The 17023-nt window shown below is 43.0% G+C and overlaps 2 protein-coding genes across 2 annotated transcripts in view; one reads left to right on the forward strand and one right to left on the reverse strand.

The window, feature by feature from the left end:
• Positions 1–8362, reverse strand: part of MMUT (methylmalonyl-CoA mutase) — a 20135-nt gene extending 11773 nt beyond the window's left edge. The window contains exons 1-6 of the mRNA XM_080587429.1: positions 8223–8362; positions 6211–6630; positions 3680–4047; positions 2853–3010; positions 1408–1579; positions 995–1243 (exon numbers count right to left, since the gene is read on the reverse strand). Of these exons, the coding sequence (XP_080443555.1) occupies positions 995–1243; positions 1408–1579; positions 2853–3010; positions 3680–4047; positions 6211–6589 (1326 nt within the window). The 5' untranslated portion in view covers positions 6590–6630; positions 8223–8362. The remainder of the gene's footprint in view (positions 1–994; positions 1244–1407; positions 1580–2852; positions 3011–3679; positions 4048–6210; positions 6631–8222) is intronic.
• CENPQ (centromere protein Q) lies at positions 8346–15417 on the forward strand. Its single transcript, XM_080587434.1, has 9 exons — positions 8346–8479; positions 9922–10050; positions 11377–11434; positions 11806–11920; positions 12301–12369; positions 13415–13544; positions 13959–14078; positions 14262–14339; positions 14775–15417. Exons 2-9 carry the CDS (start codon positions 9925–9927, stop codon positions 14901–14903), a joined length of 825 nt encoding a protein of 274 aa, XP_080443560.1. The 5' UTR covers positions 8346–8479; positions 9922–9924; the 3' UTR covers positions 14904–15417.
• Positions 15418–17023: the final 1606 nt, after the last annotated feature.

Genomic DNA, 17023 nt, shown 5'->3' on the forward strand with positions numbered 1-17023 from the left:
TGAGCTTTGCACTTACACTACCATCCAAGTTCTTACAACACTTAAATATACAGTCTTGTACTCCTAAAAGTGTTTCCTCTCTCTGTATCTCAGGCTACGGGTTTTGGTATACCAGGTCCTTTTCTGCAGAGCTGCTTTCCAGCTGGGTGCCCCCAGCATATCCTGCTGCCCGGAGTTGTTCCTTCCCAGGTGCAGGACTCCTTCTTGAACTTGATGAGGTTGTTGCCAGCCCACCTCTCCAGCCTGTCCAGGTCCCTCTGGATGGCAGCACAGCTGCCTCTGGTGAGGCAGCCACTCCCGCCCACTTTCATGTCATCCCTGAATTGTCTGAGGGCGTGCTCTACCCCCTCATCCAGATCATTAATGTAGATAGACAGGACTGTCAATTATTGATCCCTGGGGTACTCCACCTGTTACTGGCCTCCAACTAGACTTGGTACCGCTGTCCACTACCCTCTGGGTCTGCCTGTTCCGTCAGTTTTCAACCCACTTCAGTCTGCTCATCTAGCCCATACTTCAACAGGTTCTCAATGAGGCTCTAATGGGGGACAGCATCAAAGGCCTTTATATTTTGGCTATGAAACTTCACTTGCAATAACCCCTGGTTTTAAAGTTTCAAGCAGACAACCATAGGCATAAGTAGGCATGTACCTACGTAGGATGGTTTGACTCTTTCCACTTTTGAACCCCCATTTTTTTTCCTGACATATGAAACAGAGATCCCGTAAAGTCAGGAGTCTTCAGACTTGATAATTTTATATTTTATTCTACATTGGGCTATTTTCTTTCTGAAGGTAGTCTGCCAAAAGGCTGAAGTTTCTCTCTAAACACTGAGTTTTTATAAAGTTCACTTACTAAAAAAAATCACTGAAGCATAAGTGTAAGAATTCCCCTTTAAGAAGCCACCAACATATCAAACAGTACCTTAAAACATCTCTTAAAACTCCTATACCTAAAATTCTCCCACAAAACATAAAAGGTCACGCAAACTAACCTTCAAAGCAGCTTCATAGACATCATCGGTGAGGCACTCCATGAGGTAAGATCCCCCCCAGGGGTCTGCCACTTTAGGAATCCCTGACTCCTCCTGTATTATGATCTGCGTATTCCGAGCAATGCGAGCGCTCTTCACCGTGGGCAAACCCAAAGCTTCGTCAAAGGAATTTGTATGCAAGGACTGTGTACCCCCAAACACTGCAGCCATTGCTTCAATGGTAGTACGAATAACGTTGTTAAAGGGATCCTGGAAGGAAAAGAAAAGCTCTGAAGGATAAAGCTTCTGCTGCAGGACTGAGGCATATCAGTCACGCATATACTACCACAAAGAAAATAAATAAATTAATTAAACGAAGGCACAGAAGTTAAACGTATTTTAATCAGGAAACAGATGAGGGTCCCATTTCTAACCTGCTCAGTGAGTGACCAGCCTGAAGTCTGACAATGAGCTCTCAGCAGAAGAGATTTGGGATCCTTGGGTTTAAACATTTTCTCTACCAAGTGGGCCCACAGCCGCCTCCCAGCTCGTAGCTTAGCTATTTCCATATAGAAATTCATGCCAATTCCCCAGAAGAAGGAGAGTCTGTAATAAGAGAGTACGAACAGGATAAAACTTTAAACTAATCTAAAAACCTCTGTTTTAGTAAAGGACAAGTCCTTTATCTTAAGTCCAAATATCTTAAGGGAGGGCGTCAAGAGGATGGGGCCAGACTCTTTCTAGTGGTGCCCAGAGGCAAGGCAAGAGGCAACAGGCAGTGCCTCTTGCCAGTGCCACTGGTTGCTGGAACTGCTAAAATGCCCCCAGGGATTGTTTGGGGGATCCCTAGGTGAAGCAGTGCTCCAGCAGGTCATCGATACAGACAACGATGCTCTAGTTTCCAGGAATTCTCCTGGACACAATCTTCCTGTGTAGCTATCACTCACAAACTACTTTAAACGAGAAGTCATTACAGATTATAAGCAAGCTTTCACCCTTCCGGCAATTTTAATCCAAATTCAACATCAGTTCAATTCTGGATAGCATATCAGGGAACACGCCAATTGATCTACCTTTTTATTTATAACTTCTAAGATTTATAAAAGTAAATATGCTTAGTAAAAGCCCATAAAACTCATTATACTAAAAATGCACTGAATTAGCTACTGGAACAATTTGCCAAAGGCTCTTACAGTCTCTGTCACCAGAAAGTCTGACAACAATGCTGGATCTTTTTCTAAATGATCCACTTTAGTTTTGTCACAAATCTCAGAAAGAGGGGTTAATTCAACTCTCTCCGACAGTTTGACTATGCAACAGGCTGCAGGAACCACATCTGCTTCAGACTCGCTGTATATTTAGGTAACGTGTAAATCAGAAAAGACTAGACACTGAAACTGTGATTCTGCTCAGTTTGGCAGTAACTAAACAATGATACAATATTCTGGTGAAAATGAAACGACACTTTTAGGAAACATGCAATTATAAATTCCTTGAAATACCTTAACTTTTGCTTTGCTAAACATGTATTTTTTTTCAAATATTTCAAAGTGATGCTAGATAACAAAAGACTCAATAACATTGCAAGAGCTTTTGATACATTCTGCAGTCCTAAAGCTACAACTGTATCGGCAATGCTTGGGCTTCTGAATGAATTTTATTCAGTCTGTTAGCAGAAATGTAGTATGTGGACTGTCGTGGACCAGATAGGTTGTTTTGTTTTGTTTTGTTTTTTGCAAAGTTTAAATGGCAGCAAAATGTATTTGCAATAACAGTGCTGCCAATATTGACTGAGAACACAAATACTGAAGAACATTTAATGTTAAAGTAGGGGTTTTATGAAAAACGAGTTTTGTACTTGTAAGTTTGTTTAGCTCACCTTGGTGCGAATTCATCAATGGTGAGGCCAGCTTTAAGTCCAGTTCTGCAGTACTCCAAGCCATCTGCTATAGTATAAGCTAATTCCAGAATGGCATCCGCTCCTGCCTCTTGCATGTGGTATCCACTGATTGAAATGGAATTAAATTTTGGCATATACTGCAAAAATAAAAGAACAGCATATGAAAGCAGAAGGGAGGGGAGAATTGTGCTATCAACATCCAGAAATAATCCATTATTTGTAGATTGCAAATACAGCACACTAGATGGTGTTTGCAGATGTTTATTTGACGTGCTTTTACCTTTTTTCATTATTGTGTTTAAGCTATCATTCATCATGATCATTCTTTCTCAAGGTGTTCCACTCTTCAGTGAAAATGCAACTACAAAAACATTTTGTAGTACTGAACTTTGGTACTTCAGGACTTTACGCTTTTCATTACCTTCTTCTCATGCTTCATTTCACAGCTGAAGCCCTTCAAGATTTCTTACCTCCTTGCTCCTGCTTACAGCTGCATAATGCTTCTTAACTACATGGCTTCTCATTCTCTATGCAACCAACAGCCTCTCTACTCCTTGTCTCTATGATTCTTGCCATGCTTTCAGACTTAGTCTTAATCTGGTTTTGATTTAGACTTACTTAATCCTAAAATTTATGCTGTAAGTGATTTGGGACCTTCACTTGTCTTAAGCTGTACTCCTGTCTGCTTCCACAACCGCATCCTTCTTCTCTACGACAGGCCTTCCTGCCTTCTGGGTTGTTCTGCACAGTTCCTCATACGTAGGTAACGAGGCATAATAAAGTAAATGCGCTTGACCAATGACTACCTTTGAAGTGTACTGGAAGATGTCCGCAATAATCCGCATGGATGGTTCTGGAGGGAAGATGTACGTATTCCGGACCATGAACTCCTTCAGTATGTCATTCTGGATTGTCCCTGTCAACTTGGCCTGAGGCACTCCCTGCTCCTCTCCAGTCACAATGAACGTCGCCAACACAGGAATGACTGCTCCATTCATTGTCATAGAAACGGACATTTTCTCTAAAGGAATTCCATCAAAAAGGATTTTGGTGTCTTCCACTGTATCAATGGCAACTCCAGCCATTCCAACATCCCCTCGAACTCGTGGATTATCTGAATCATAACCACGGTGGGTAGCTAAGTCAAAAGCAACAGACAATCCCTGTTGGCCAGCTAAATGAGACAAGAAAAAAAAAAAACAAAAAAAAACACAGAAAAAGAGATTCAGAAGTGTTCAAAAGTTGAATTAGAACTGAATCTAATTTTATTAATTGTATTTTACACCATCCAGCTTTGTACAATAAACCCATTTTTGATGTTCAGCACTGCTCCCTGCTGAAACTTGTACAAGGTCATATAATCTACGGTAAATTTAAACTTTCAATGAAAAACCTTTTAACTGACGAAAAAAATATTGTAGTCCTTCCAGCTCAGCCACATAATCAACTCGGTGTGCTTAACAAACTACTGAGTAACTTTTTATCCACAAATTAGAAATGTGCATATACATTTAGCGTCAGGGCTTACACTCAGAAATATTACTTAGTGTAGCTGGAAAAAAAAGTGTGATAAACCACATCCCATTAACTTCTTATCACAAATCAAACACATGCACACTGATTGTTTCCATGGCTCTTTTGACATATGCTGATTACTCCTGATGAGAAGTGATGCATTACTAAATCTGCAGCAAGAGAAATTTATTTATATGATATTATAAGAAGAGAACTGGACTGTTAGAGCTCTTTGGCAGACTTGTTGCTGCAACCTGAAAGCAGTACTTGGGGCTGCAAATCCCACACATTCATCCTCTGATCGGCATCACTGCTCCTGAACTAACTGTATCTAACCCCTTTGCAAATCAGCTTATCATCAGAACTCTTAATGGTCAGATCCCAGCCACCACTGTTCATCCAAAAAACTAGGTGTTAGCTCTGAAGCACAGTGACAAAAAAACTTTAATTTGTCCAGCTCACTGTTGAGACAAGCAAACCAAATTTCATCTGTTGTGAGAACTGATGATTCACTGATGTTGTGAGAACTGATATTTCTGCACTGCTCCAATTAAAGAGTGATTTAAATCGATTAAAAATGCTTTACAAAAACCTAGGTTAGATTCAGAATCAATGCTAAGAAATCCGATATTAATACAACTATTAACACAAGAATAGAGGTAAAATTACAGTATCACAACGTCAAAACTCAGATGACGATGAAAAATTCAGGCAGCAAGCATTCTTGAGGAACAAATTGAGCAGTGCTACTAGCTGGCCCAAGCCTTAAAACTCCTGCTTCCCCAGCGACTTTCAGCAGCAAGGCAGAGTATATTCACAACAGTCTCTTTCGAAATGTTTGTTTGCAAACCTCTAATACCCTGTATTTGTGTTTCCTTAATTCACTGAGACCTTTACAAACACAAAGATTCAATACTTGCAAGAATACTGCAGCAGCCAGTACTGCTTCATATTAGCTAACCAAAATAAGGCAAAAGGTAAAAATTCCCCCCCAAGATCACCCCTCCAGCCTTCAACAGTGACATTTTGCATACGAAGGACTGTAAAGTGGGACGTAAAAGCATCACAGACATATTACTTGGAATGCAAATGTCAGTGGTCTGTTCTTTTGACTGGTAAGGCTGTAACTAGCTTCAAAAAGAAGCATTGCTGGTGTAAAACAGATGTGTCAGTCTAACAAGATTAACTTTTCAGTAGAGCTTTTGCAATACTCAGAAGTACATTATGATGACACACCTGCTATTACTTAAACGAATTGCTGCAAATCACAATACAGAAATATTGGGGAAACTGCTCTCAAATAATGAAAACGCCAATACTTTTGGAAGCTTGCTTTACTAGTATACCAGGAATGCCACTGTTCATACGTATTCGCATGAGTTCATTAAAAGCTTACAAAATGAGATGGAAACCCAAAATGTCAGAATGCATTAATACCAGAAATAACTAAGTGACAAATTTCAGCAGATTTGTTCTCTACAGTATTTTATTACAGTCAAAAAAATGAGAGCAAAGTGCTCCATGATCTCTACCGTTTGAACTTTGGGATGCAGCCAAATGCTGTCTCTGCCAGCGTCAAGGCAGAAGAACTAAAGATAGCATTTAACACATTCATCTCTCCATCTCAGTAGTAAAACGAAGCAAGGAGAGCTTCAGAAATGATCTAATTTACGGCTGCTAAAGAAATACAGTGCCACTGGGAAGAGCCTATGAGAAATCAAACCCCACCAGGCTGCACAATCACATTTTCCATATAACTTGACACGTGACTGGTTCCCGTTGCTTTGCATGGCAGAGTGGCCTCCCACAGGAGCTCTCTTACCTTTAATATTGTCTTTGTAGAACTTGTTGCTCTCCTCCACTGTACTGAAGCCAGCGTACTGGCGGATGGTCCACGGCCTGTATGTGTACATGGTCGGGTACGGCCCTCGTGTGAAAGGTTTCACCCCCGGCAGCTCCTCCGGGAGATCTTTCGTGTCCCTCTTGGAGTACAAGGGCTTGATGTCGATTCCCTCTGGGGTACGCCAGATTAAATCCTTCGGGTTCTTGCCTTTCAGCTGCTTCTCAGCAAGGGCAGCCCACTCGGGGTGCAGCGGCTGCCTGTGCAGCGACCGCCACGCAAGCCTGCAGGCTGGAAGCTGCGCCGGGCAAATGCAGCAGCAGGGCCGCAGGCGCAGGAAAGCATCCTTGGCTCTCAGCATCTTTGTCCCAGTGGTTGGCCAGCACGGTGCAAGCTGAAGGGCTTAAAAAGAAATATTTTACATTACCATACAGATCTGAGGTAGGAGATGTCAGGTTGAAAGTTTAAGCAGTTTGTTAAAGCCGAAACAATTATTCAGGAGAAAAGAGAAATGTATTCATTTGCTGATTTGACAGACGCCCTTGTCTTTCAACCAGACAATGCATAAAAGTTCATGAAAAAGCCTACATTTTCCTCTGGTAAGGGAAGATATTCCAACTGATCTACAGCCACACATGAGTTGTGCACCTTATTTCAGTCCCTAAGCAGCACCACCATTAATCAGTCAGTGAAAGACAGTGCAGTGCACAAACACAGAGTGCCTACCTGCCTCCTCGCCTTCCCACCACCTCTCTCTGGTCTACAAATTCCTTTGGGTCAAAGAGGAACCCCCAACATCAAATAGGAACTCTGAAATGAGGGCGCCGTCAGCAAATTGCTGACATTTCAGAGGGTTTCAAAAAGGTGGTTTGGGCTGGATGAAAATCAGGGCTATGCTGGGAAAGAAACAAAGCGATAAAACCTGGTGTGTGAGAACACAGGAATAACAGAAGTTGCAGAGCTCACCCCATCGTGTGTGACACTGAGATGGGGGATAAACTCCCCCAAACTGTAAGATCCTCTGCTTCTGCCCTATGTCCCCCCCATCCCTACACTTTTCAAACCAAGCCAAAATCTCCACAGCGTGGCTCCAGGGCCCAGCCACCTCCTCTCTGCCTCATCACAGCCCCTGGAAACCCTTTTCACACAGAATCACACAATGATTGAGGTCGGAAGGGACCTCTGAAGACCATCTAGTCCAACCCCCCTGCTCAAGCAGGGTCACCTACAGCATGTCACACAGGATCATGTCCAGGTGGGTTTTGAATATCTCCAGAGAAGGAGACCCCACAGCCTGTCTGGGCAGCTTGTCCCAGTGCTCTGTCACCCGAACTGTAAAAAAGTTCTTCCTCCTATGGTGATGAAACCTCCTGTGGTTCGGTTTATACCCATTACCCCCAGTCCCACCACCGGCCACCACTGCAAAGAGTTTGTCCCCATCCTCTTTACCTGGTCCCCTCAGGTATTTCTAGTGGTTAGTAAGATCCCCTCTACAACTTTTCCCTCAGGCTTTTATGAGAAAGTCAGGGTAAAGCTGGAAAGCATCCCCCTCTCTGTTACGGTGCAGCAACATGCTCCTCACACATTTTTGGATGCTACACACAGCACGCCTATAACCTGGCATGCACAAGGGGCACTGGACAAGCCTCAGCTCCCTGCAGAGAGCCTGAGGGCAACCTCTGCGAGCTGCACTTCTGCACAGGTCCTGCCACGGCCCTCCTGAAAGGCAAGCACGCAGCACAGATGTGGCAAGCGGACATCTGAACGCCTGGTACGGCCCCGTTCAGCCCCACTCGGCCCTGTTCAGGCCCACTCCGTCCCGTCTGGCCACACTCAGCCCCGCTGGGCCCCGTTCCGCCCCGCTCAGCCCTCACAATCCCCCCCCCCCCCCAGCCCTCCTAGGCAGCACCGAGCACCCCCGGCCCGCCCCCTCACACCCCCTCGGTGCCCAGTAGGGACCGGAGGACCACCACGAGGCCTCCCCGGGCACTCACGGCGCTGTTCGGTGCGGGACGGGGCAGCGGGAGGGGCGGGACGGGCCCCGGGGCGATGCCGAACCCCTCGGTCCCCTCACGGCCCCTCAGGACCCCTGCCGGTGCCCCCGCGCACATTGCGCATGCGCCTCACCTCCCCCTTCCCCTCCCCTCGTCGCTATGCGCATGCGCCCGGTTGCGCGGGTAAAACGGGTCGGTAACGGCTCGGTGCTGGGAGACGGAGCTGCTGGGAGCCGTGAGGAGGCAGTGGTAGCGGGGTGAGTCTGTGCGCCGGGAGTTGTTGTGGGGGTTGCCGCTGTGTTAGCCGCTAGGAGCGGGGGGTTGGGGGAACGCGGAGTTGGTTGTAAGGACTACAGCTCCCAGTAGGCTTTTCGCTCGGAGCGCCTGCTGCGCTGTTGGGGCTCGCAGCGTTGCATGCTGGGAGTTGTAGTGCGCGCGCCGCGGGCGGAGAGTCGCTGTCGTGATGGTCCCGTGTCGTGATGCCCGGCGGGGGGGTCACCACGGGGAGCGGATCCCGGGAGCACAGTCTCCGTGGCACGCCTTGGGAGGTGAAATCGGACGAGCTGCGGGAGGGGTGGTGGTATGGGGCCGGTTCTGGGCTCCCGCCTGTATCCCAGCACCCCTGCATAAGGAATCCCAGAGCCGTTAGGGTTGGAAAAGATCTTCAAGATCACCTGCTCCAACCATCCATTGGTAACACCAATGTCACCACTGAACCATGTCCCTGAGCACCACGTCCAACCTTTCCTTGAACACCCCCAGGGACGGTGACTCCACCACCTCCCTGGGCAACCCGTCCCAGTGCCTGACTGCTCTTTCTGAGAAGAAATGTCTCCTCATTTCCAACCCGAACCTCCCCTGGCACAACCTGAGGCCATTCCCTCTAGTCCTATCACTGGTTACCTGTGGGAAGAGGCCGACCCCCAGCTCCCCACACCTTCCTTTCAGGCAGTTGCAGAGAGCAATAAGGCTTCCCCTGAGCCTCCTCTTCTCCAGACCAAATGCCCCCAGTGCCCTCAGCCGCTGCTCACAGGACTTGTGCTCCAGGCCCTTCACCAGCTTCGTAGCCCTGCTTTCGACATGTCCCAGGGCCTCAATGTCCTTCTTGTAGTGAGAGGCCCAAAACTGAACACAGTAGTTGAGGGAGGGTGTAGCAGTTGGGAGAGAACCATTGGTAATTGCCACAGCTGGAGAAACTTGTCTCACCAAGAAGAATTAGCTGCATCTGAGCTGTTTTGCAAGGCTCGTGGGATGTGCAGCTTCCTTTTCCTCCATCTCTGTAATAAATAAGCCAAGAAATTAAAGGCTTAAAACTGCAGCAAGGGATGTTATGGTAGACAGTAGGATAAAAAAGTTCTAATGGATTATCTCTACCAGGCTACCTTATAAAGACAAAGAATTTCTACTGCTGAAGGCCTTTATGTGCAGACCACATTGTTCCCGCTGCAGTTATTGTGTTGCACTGCTGATCTTTGGCATGCTGGCTTTTACATCTACAAAAATTTGTAGATTACACAAAGCCTTGTCTAAAAGGCAGATGGGGATGCTTTTGTAATGGTCCTGCACTTAGACAAGTATGCCAAGCTTCAGGCTCACGTACTGTGGCATTTCTTTCCTTTTGCTTGTTAACGTGCAGTTTGTATGAGATGGATTATAATTGCTGGATTCTTTGTTTCCTCCTTTGCTGTTTGGTTTACAGACAATGAAACACCACCGTACGTATTCCAGTAAAATGGGGGAGACAGATAACGAGGGAACAGCAAGAAAACCTACCAGCAAAAAAAAGGGAACGGATGGAGAAAGAAGAAAACAAGCTCAAAAAAGAAAGGTAATCATTATTTTGGGTCAAATAAGTTAAAAAATAACCAAAGAAAGAAAGATGGATATTTGCCCACTTTTCTGGCAGACTTCACAGATTTTATACCTTTCATTAAAGGTAGTCCTCTCGAGGAAATGTCCAGTGTGGACAGTTCCTTTGAGACTGTTGTGGTTTAACCTTGGTAGGCAGCTCAGCCACACACAGCTGCTTGCTCATTCCCCCACAGTGGGATGGGGATGATATGAAGGTAAAAGCGAGAAAACTTGTGAGGTTGAGATAAATATAGGGTAAAAGGTAAAGCAAAAGCTAAACACCCAAACAAAGCAAAATAAGGAATTCACTCACAGCTTCCCACTGGCCAGCAGATGTTTAGCTGTTTCCAGGACAGCTCCATCATGCGTAAGAGTTGCTTGGGAAGACAAATGCCATACCCTCAAACATCCCATCTTCTTTCCCCCAGCTATTATTGCTGAGCACAGTGTCATGTGGTATGGAGCACCTGTTTGGTCAGTTGGAGGCAGCTGTCCTGGCTGTGTCCCCTCCCAGCTTCTTGCGCACTCCCAGCCTTGCTGGCAGGGCAGTATGAGAAGCAGAAAAGGCCTTGATGCTGTGTAAGCAGTCTTCAACAACAGCTAAAATCCCATGTTATCCGCAATGTCTCAGTCACAGATTTAAAATATGGCACTATGCAAGCTGCTGGGAAGAAAACTGACACAAAAAAACTAACTAACACACAAAGAAAAACCGCAGGCAAAGCCATAATACAGCCCCCCCACCTTAACTAGGAATCCTGGAAACCAGGGAGCAGGTGTGTGCTACTGTGTGTTTGGTCAACAGAGGGAAGTGTTGCCTGATGGTTAACAAGGCGAGCTGGCTGTGGTTTTGAAGACCTGCATAGAGTCTCCTTGAACAGAGTGGTGAAATCTAAGTTCCTTTGGCTCATGTGACGTTTATTCAGTCCTGGAAAATATTCTCTCCATATCTCAGGATTGGCCTGAGCAGCTTACTGTTGGAAAGAGTTTGCTTAACAGCTTACCTTATGAGCAGTGTGAGCTCAGTGCTGGTTAGGCAAACATCTTGTGTATTTCTTATTTCATGGCCCATTATTGGAATGGGAGGAACTAAGAAGAATGAATCGCTTTCCTTAACCTACTTGAGATAAACTACAGTGTCACAGTTCAGAAAGCCTTTTCTCTAGTCAGTAATAATAGAGGAATGTCAAGCATTGAAGTGCTTTCACGTGCTTTTTATGGCAGGTTAATGGTAGTAAATAAATGGTTGCACAGCAGAGAATGTCTCAAAATTGCAACATTTGTAGTAAATCTTTCTTTTCAGGGAGTCACTCAGGCAGTCAAAAGGAAAAATAAGGAAGATGAGGATTATTCCCCTGCAGGTAAGGTTGTAGTCTTTCCTTATTTTTATCTCTCACAAATAAAGTGCTAGCAGTAACTGCTGTGAATTTACACACGTGGGAGAATCAACACAGCAGTCTTGTTTCTATCTCCAGCAGTTTTGGAAAGGTATCTGGTTAGAATGGAATCTGCTGCTGTAGGAAAGAACCTTTTGTATTTCGTGCTTGTTAAAGAACTTGTCACTTGCAAATAAAAAACACCATGTAATATAGATGGATTTGATCTGATATTTTTGTGAGATGGCAAAATCCAAACCATTGCATCTTCAACTACTGCACGACCGAGTTATAAAAAAGCTGCTTATCCAGGTTCAACAAATCATATCTTTTTCTTCCTTTCTTTGTGTTATCAGGTGAAAGAGGTTATTCAAAAAAAGTGAAACTAACCAGTGCTAAAACAGAATCTTGGCAGACTCTCTCAGAGAGCAGCAGGAAGTTTCTGGAAACTGTAATGGACTCGGGAATACTGTAAGTGCCAAATATCCTGGTGATTCTTTTCTTTATTCCCCAGGGAATAAAGTAAAAATCATGACATTGCCCAAGTCAGAAAAGCTGACTTGGTGCTCGAGGCACAGTCTCACCAGTGCTGAGCATAGAGGAGCAATCGCTTCCTGCACTATTTCTGATGCAGTTCAGGATGCCATTCTGGGCACGCTGCTGGCTCATGTTCAGCTGGCTGTTGACCAGCACCCACAAGTCCTTTTCTTTTGAAGAATGTATGATATAACTTTGTGTGAAGCTGGAAACTTTCATCTAGAGAAGTTCTGATTATGTTTACTTGACTTGAGGTCTTCTGTGCTTGCAGGCTTTCTGATTTAAAAAAAACTTTGCCTTTATTTTCTTTCCAGATCTATTTTGTGCCAACAAAGTGGGGGAAAAGGAGACGTTCAGAAACACCTAAACCTCTTGAAAGAGAGGTAAGAAATTATAATTTTGAGAGAAAAAGGGAATTTGGTTTACCCAGTTGTTCTGTGCCATAGTTGCAGGATTGCTCCTGGGAGCATCACACTTAGGAAAACTTGGAAGGGCGAGTGGATGCAAAATCAAGGAGGGAGATATTTTGACAGTGGACAAGCAAGTATTGTTGAAAGTATCCAGACCCATTTTAGCTACTTCTACAGAAGTAGCAGGACTAAGCAGGTATTCTTAACAGCTCTTTTAATAAGCTTTGTACTTATTTAGTAGGGTTTACGTTTGTCAGCAGCTATTTATTTTGTTACCATTTTATGATAGAGGCAGAAGCAGTGAGCTAAGTTTTCTTAAATTCTAATTCCTTTTGTGACTGTTAAAGTTAATTCAAAGAGAAGTCAAAAGAAAAAAAAAATTGCTAGGACATGACTTGGAGTCCTTTTATGCCATTATGGGAACAATTGTTTGTGGCTGAGAATTTTTGTGTTCATATGGGTTGGTATACCCCTTATCAACATTGGGCCTAAACCTGTATGCTGCTTTCTTTGGTCTTCCAGTATGTGAACACGAGCAGCTAGTTTTTCATAACTTGTTTTCTTTTTTATGCTTCATTTGTGATGTGTCAGGTCTGATTTCTGAGTTGCCAAACTCCTCCTGCACCTCCATATCAAATCTGTGTAAACTGTGACAGTTTGTATGTATATAACAAGAAGATACTTGGACTTTAGCAAAGTATTTGATATTGTTTCCTACAGTAAACAGCTGACAGGCCTGTAATTCCCTGGATCCTTCTTCTTGCACTTTTTGTAGATGAGCATCACATTTGCTAACCTTTGGTTAGTGAATTTTGGAATTCTAGTTTGGAAAAGAATCTGGGACAGCTTTTCTTCCTGTCTTGATACTTTTACTCCGCTGACAGCAATTGGGCTAAACTGAGTTTAGTTTCTTCCCAGAGAATTCATTAGTAATTTTTTTGTTTGTTTCTGTTTTTTTGTTTGTTTTTTTCCAAAGAACTCCAAACAAGTAGTCATGCTTCCTTTCTCTTTTATAAAGGATGCTGGGACTTTTCAAGACCTTAAAGGTGCCTCCGGGGAAGCTGGGTGACCTGAAGAATGTCCTGAGCCTTCAGTTGGCAGAAAAACAAATGCTTGAGACCAATGAAAAGACTTTGATACAACTGCAGGTATGAAAGAAATGGAAAGGAAGAAAATAGGTTTTGTGATGCTGCTCCTCAGTGCATTGTAGCTTTTTACTAGAAGGACTGCTGGCTATGCCTGTGCTTCTGTGGAAGAGTAGTCCAGTGTTCACCATCACCCACTTTAGCTACAGAGCAGAGTATTTTTTTTTCTTTTCTTCTTTTTCTTTTTTTCAGTGACTTGGCTGATGCTTTGGAGAAGAGACATTAAGCTCTCAATGCTTTCTTAAAGTACTATCAGGAGATGGAACAGATGTTAATTTCTTGTATTTCTTGTTATGTGGTTTTTTTTCCATTCTTCAGGACTGTTTGTGTAGGGATTTTTATGCTGTATATTAAGCACAAAAGACTCACCATTTCTAAAGCAGATTTTGTTCTGTTTTTGTTTATATTTTATCTTAGGAAGAAATAACTGAAGCTGAGCAATCAGCAGAACACATGGAAGAAACTATAGTGAGACTGCAGAACAAAATCCAGGCGCTCAAGAAACAGTTAGAGGAAGATGAAAAAAAGGCCCGGAAGGTATTGGCAACAGGTTTTGCTGCATTCCTCTAAGGAGAAGGTGTTTCAAGAGCTAGTACATGTGAGCTGTTTCTGCAGAGAGTGTTGTATAAAGGACTCATCTGCCTTTGAGAATGTCTTTTCATTTTTTCAACTTCAGTTGCAAAATTTAAAAGTTCAGGTTTGTTTATTTCTTCCTTCTAGGTGTTCCAGGAAGGTGGCACTGGGGCACTCCACCTTCCAGAACTCCCCAAGCGCAGTTTACAGGCACCCACTTTGCAGGTGAGCATGGAATATGTTTTCGGAGGCAGCTTGAGTATGAGAAGGAAGGCAACAGAAAGTGCTTTCATTACTTAAACGGTGCCAGAGAGGGCAATTTATCTGAAAGCTTTTCCTTTTTCTTTCTCTTCATTCAGGGCTACATAATGAGCTTGTGCTTTAAAAACAGAACAAAACCCTTGAAAACATGCCACTTAAAGGAACACTTGTCTTTTTTTATGAGCCCTGTGGTTCTAAAGAGCATGTAATCATTTCTGAAGTATACCTCTGTGTAACTGATGGAAGGAAGTCTGTTTAAGTGTGTGCCTTTTAATCTTTTATTTTTAGCTGAATCTAAATACAGGTAGTCTGCATGAATGTCTGATGGAGTGAAACTTCTGTTGGATTCAATATAATTGTTTTTTTAATTTATATTGTCTATTATTATTTTTTCTTTAGGAAGAAATTTTGAAGATAAAAAATCAGAAGGGTCTTCTAAAGGATATGAATACTATTCAGCAGTCAGCTGATATGAAGAACATGTTAACCCTCATTGAAAAGATATATGAGAAGGTGGACTTCCTTTGAGAGACCAAAATATATGGAGTCTCCTTTGAAGCAAGATGATGTATGCCAGTGCACTCACTCTGTTAATGTAGGGCAGTGGGATGCTGATCACAGAAATGGCGCTTTGTTCCTAATGGCTTTAGTGTTTTGACTGCTGAATATAAATCTGTATCTGCATTCTGGGATTCGATTAACATAAGTGATCAATAATCAATACTGATCAAGAAACTTTATTTTTTTTAACCTGTGATGGCTTCTAATGTTGATATATACTGCGTTAGGAGGAGGGAGGGAGGTGGAATTTGTGTTTATTTTGGTATTTTTATATAGTAAGGTAACCCATTTTATTTTGACTTTTATATTGCATCTGTAAATTGGTGAAAGCAGTACCTCTTAAACTAACATTTATTTTGGAGTTAAATCCTCTTTAAACCTGAAGCATGTAATAAAAATATGTTTATCTAGTGCTCAGTTGCAAATCTCCTTTTCAACTTTCACAGCTCTTAAATAAAAAAAAAATAAATGCAGGAGATCGTATAATTTTTACTAAGTCTTCAGGAATTTTGTTTTATTTTTACATTTTCATATTCAGTGCTTCTCAAAAAGCCATTCAAATGTTGTTTATCCAAACAAATGAAGAAAATGGGTAAGAACATTATACAGGAAAGTTCTAATCTCAAAGTTGAGAACTCACCTCATACTTCATTAGTTGCCAGCTATTCTACAGCTTTAGACAAAGAAAATGAAGTCAAAAGATGTCTTTCCCTGTGTACTTTCATCTCCCGTATTTTTTCTAAGGTAGAATTTCTCCCTTAAACAATGCAGTTACGCAGTGCTTTCTCTGCCAGCTTGTCAGCTGGATTGTCAGCAGTGCTCCTTTCCACTGACTTGCTACACAAATGCTTGGTTCTTTTGCTCACAAGCAACTCATACTCTTAATGAAATATGCAGTAATTATCTCCATTCTCTTATGAGCGATTAAAAGCCTCTCTAGTTGTTATGTGTAGGAGAAGGAATACCAGGTTGAATACTTGCTTGCTTTATACTCAATCACATGAGGAAATATTTCTCGATACCTAATCTGCTTTTTCAAATTTTGGATCACATCACTCTACCAGGGGAGCACTTACAGACATAACTGCTACACCAAAGTAATTTAATTCAAAGTATGGATTAATGCTTTTTTTCCATATGCCAGCTATCTTAATTTTTGTGAAATGAAGACGTACCCCTCCTTACAATAAGGGTGATCTACTTGTGAGCATTTTATTATGATAGTTTTATACTTCATAAGCCACATTGATAAAACTTTGTCAACATTTTTTTAATTATTATTATTTGCCTGGCACTGGGCGATTTATGGCTGACTGACAGTGGATGCTTTTACTTTGCGGCTGTTGTGCATGCATAAATAAGTCTAAGTTAAACAGGAGCATAAAATCTGTTTTTTAGGAGGCTTAGCTCAAATAATTGATGGTGGATACGCCTGGGCAGAGTTGCAGAATGATCAGAGTTTACTTCCTGGCTTAGATTGCTGACCCTTCTCATAGAAGAGTTCCCCCATTGACCAGTGGGCGTGTAGCTGTGACCCTGTGTGAGAGCAAAGCGCTGACCACTTCGGACTCTGATCACTTTGGTGGGATGTGCAAGGAGCAACAAAACGATAATGTGAAAAAACACCAAAAGTGCTTTTTTTGTGAAAGCTTCAGCTCCAGGGAAGAGCAAGGTCTCGGGGAGACGCAAGTGGAGGACTGGAGCCAACTGAAGTCCTGTGCCAGGAGCTCTGCTGTGCGTGAAAACATGGGAAGATGATTTGTGGAGTCGGGATTGGTGTAACAGTATGGTTAGATGTGTTTGCATGGTGTTTTATTGCAAATTGTATGTAAGATACTATAAATTTTAGCGTGTGTGTCTCCTCGTTTCCCTGATTCAGAAGGGCTCTCATGAAAATGACTAAACTTTTTGTACAAACTGTAAATCTGCCTTTGAGTCCTGTTTCCTACTTGGTTGCGGAACATCCTGAGTCACTTTTGTGACACCTGGAAGCTTCTGAAACTTCAGTTTCTCAAACGTTGGATTCAGGTAAGTAAGTTACAAACCACAGATTTCTTAAGATTTACCAGGAATATCAATTCATATCC

The sequence above is a fragment of the Anser brachyrhynchus genome (genome assembly GCF_964034855.1).
Source record: "Anser brachyrhynchus genome assembly, chromosome: 3".
NCBI lineage: Eukaryota > Metazoa > Chordata > Aves > Anseriformes > Anatidae > Anser > Anser brachyrhynchus.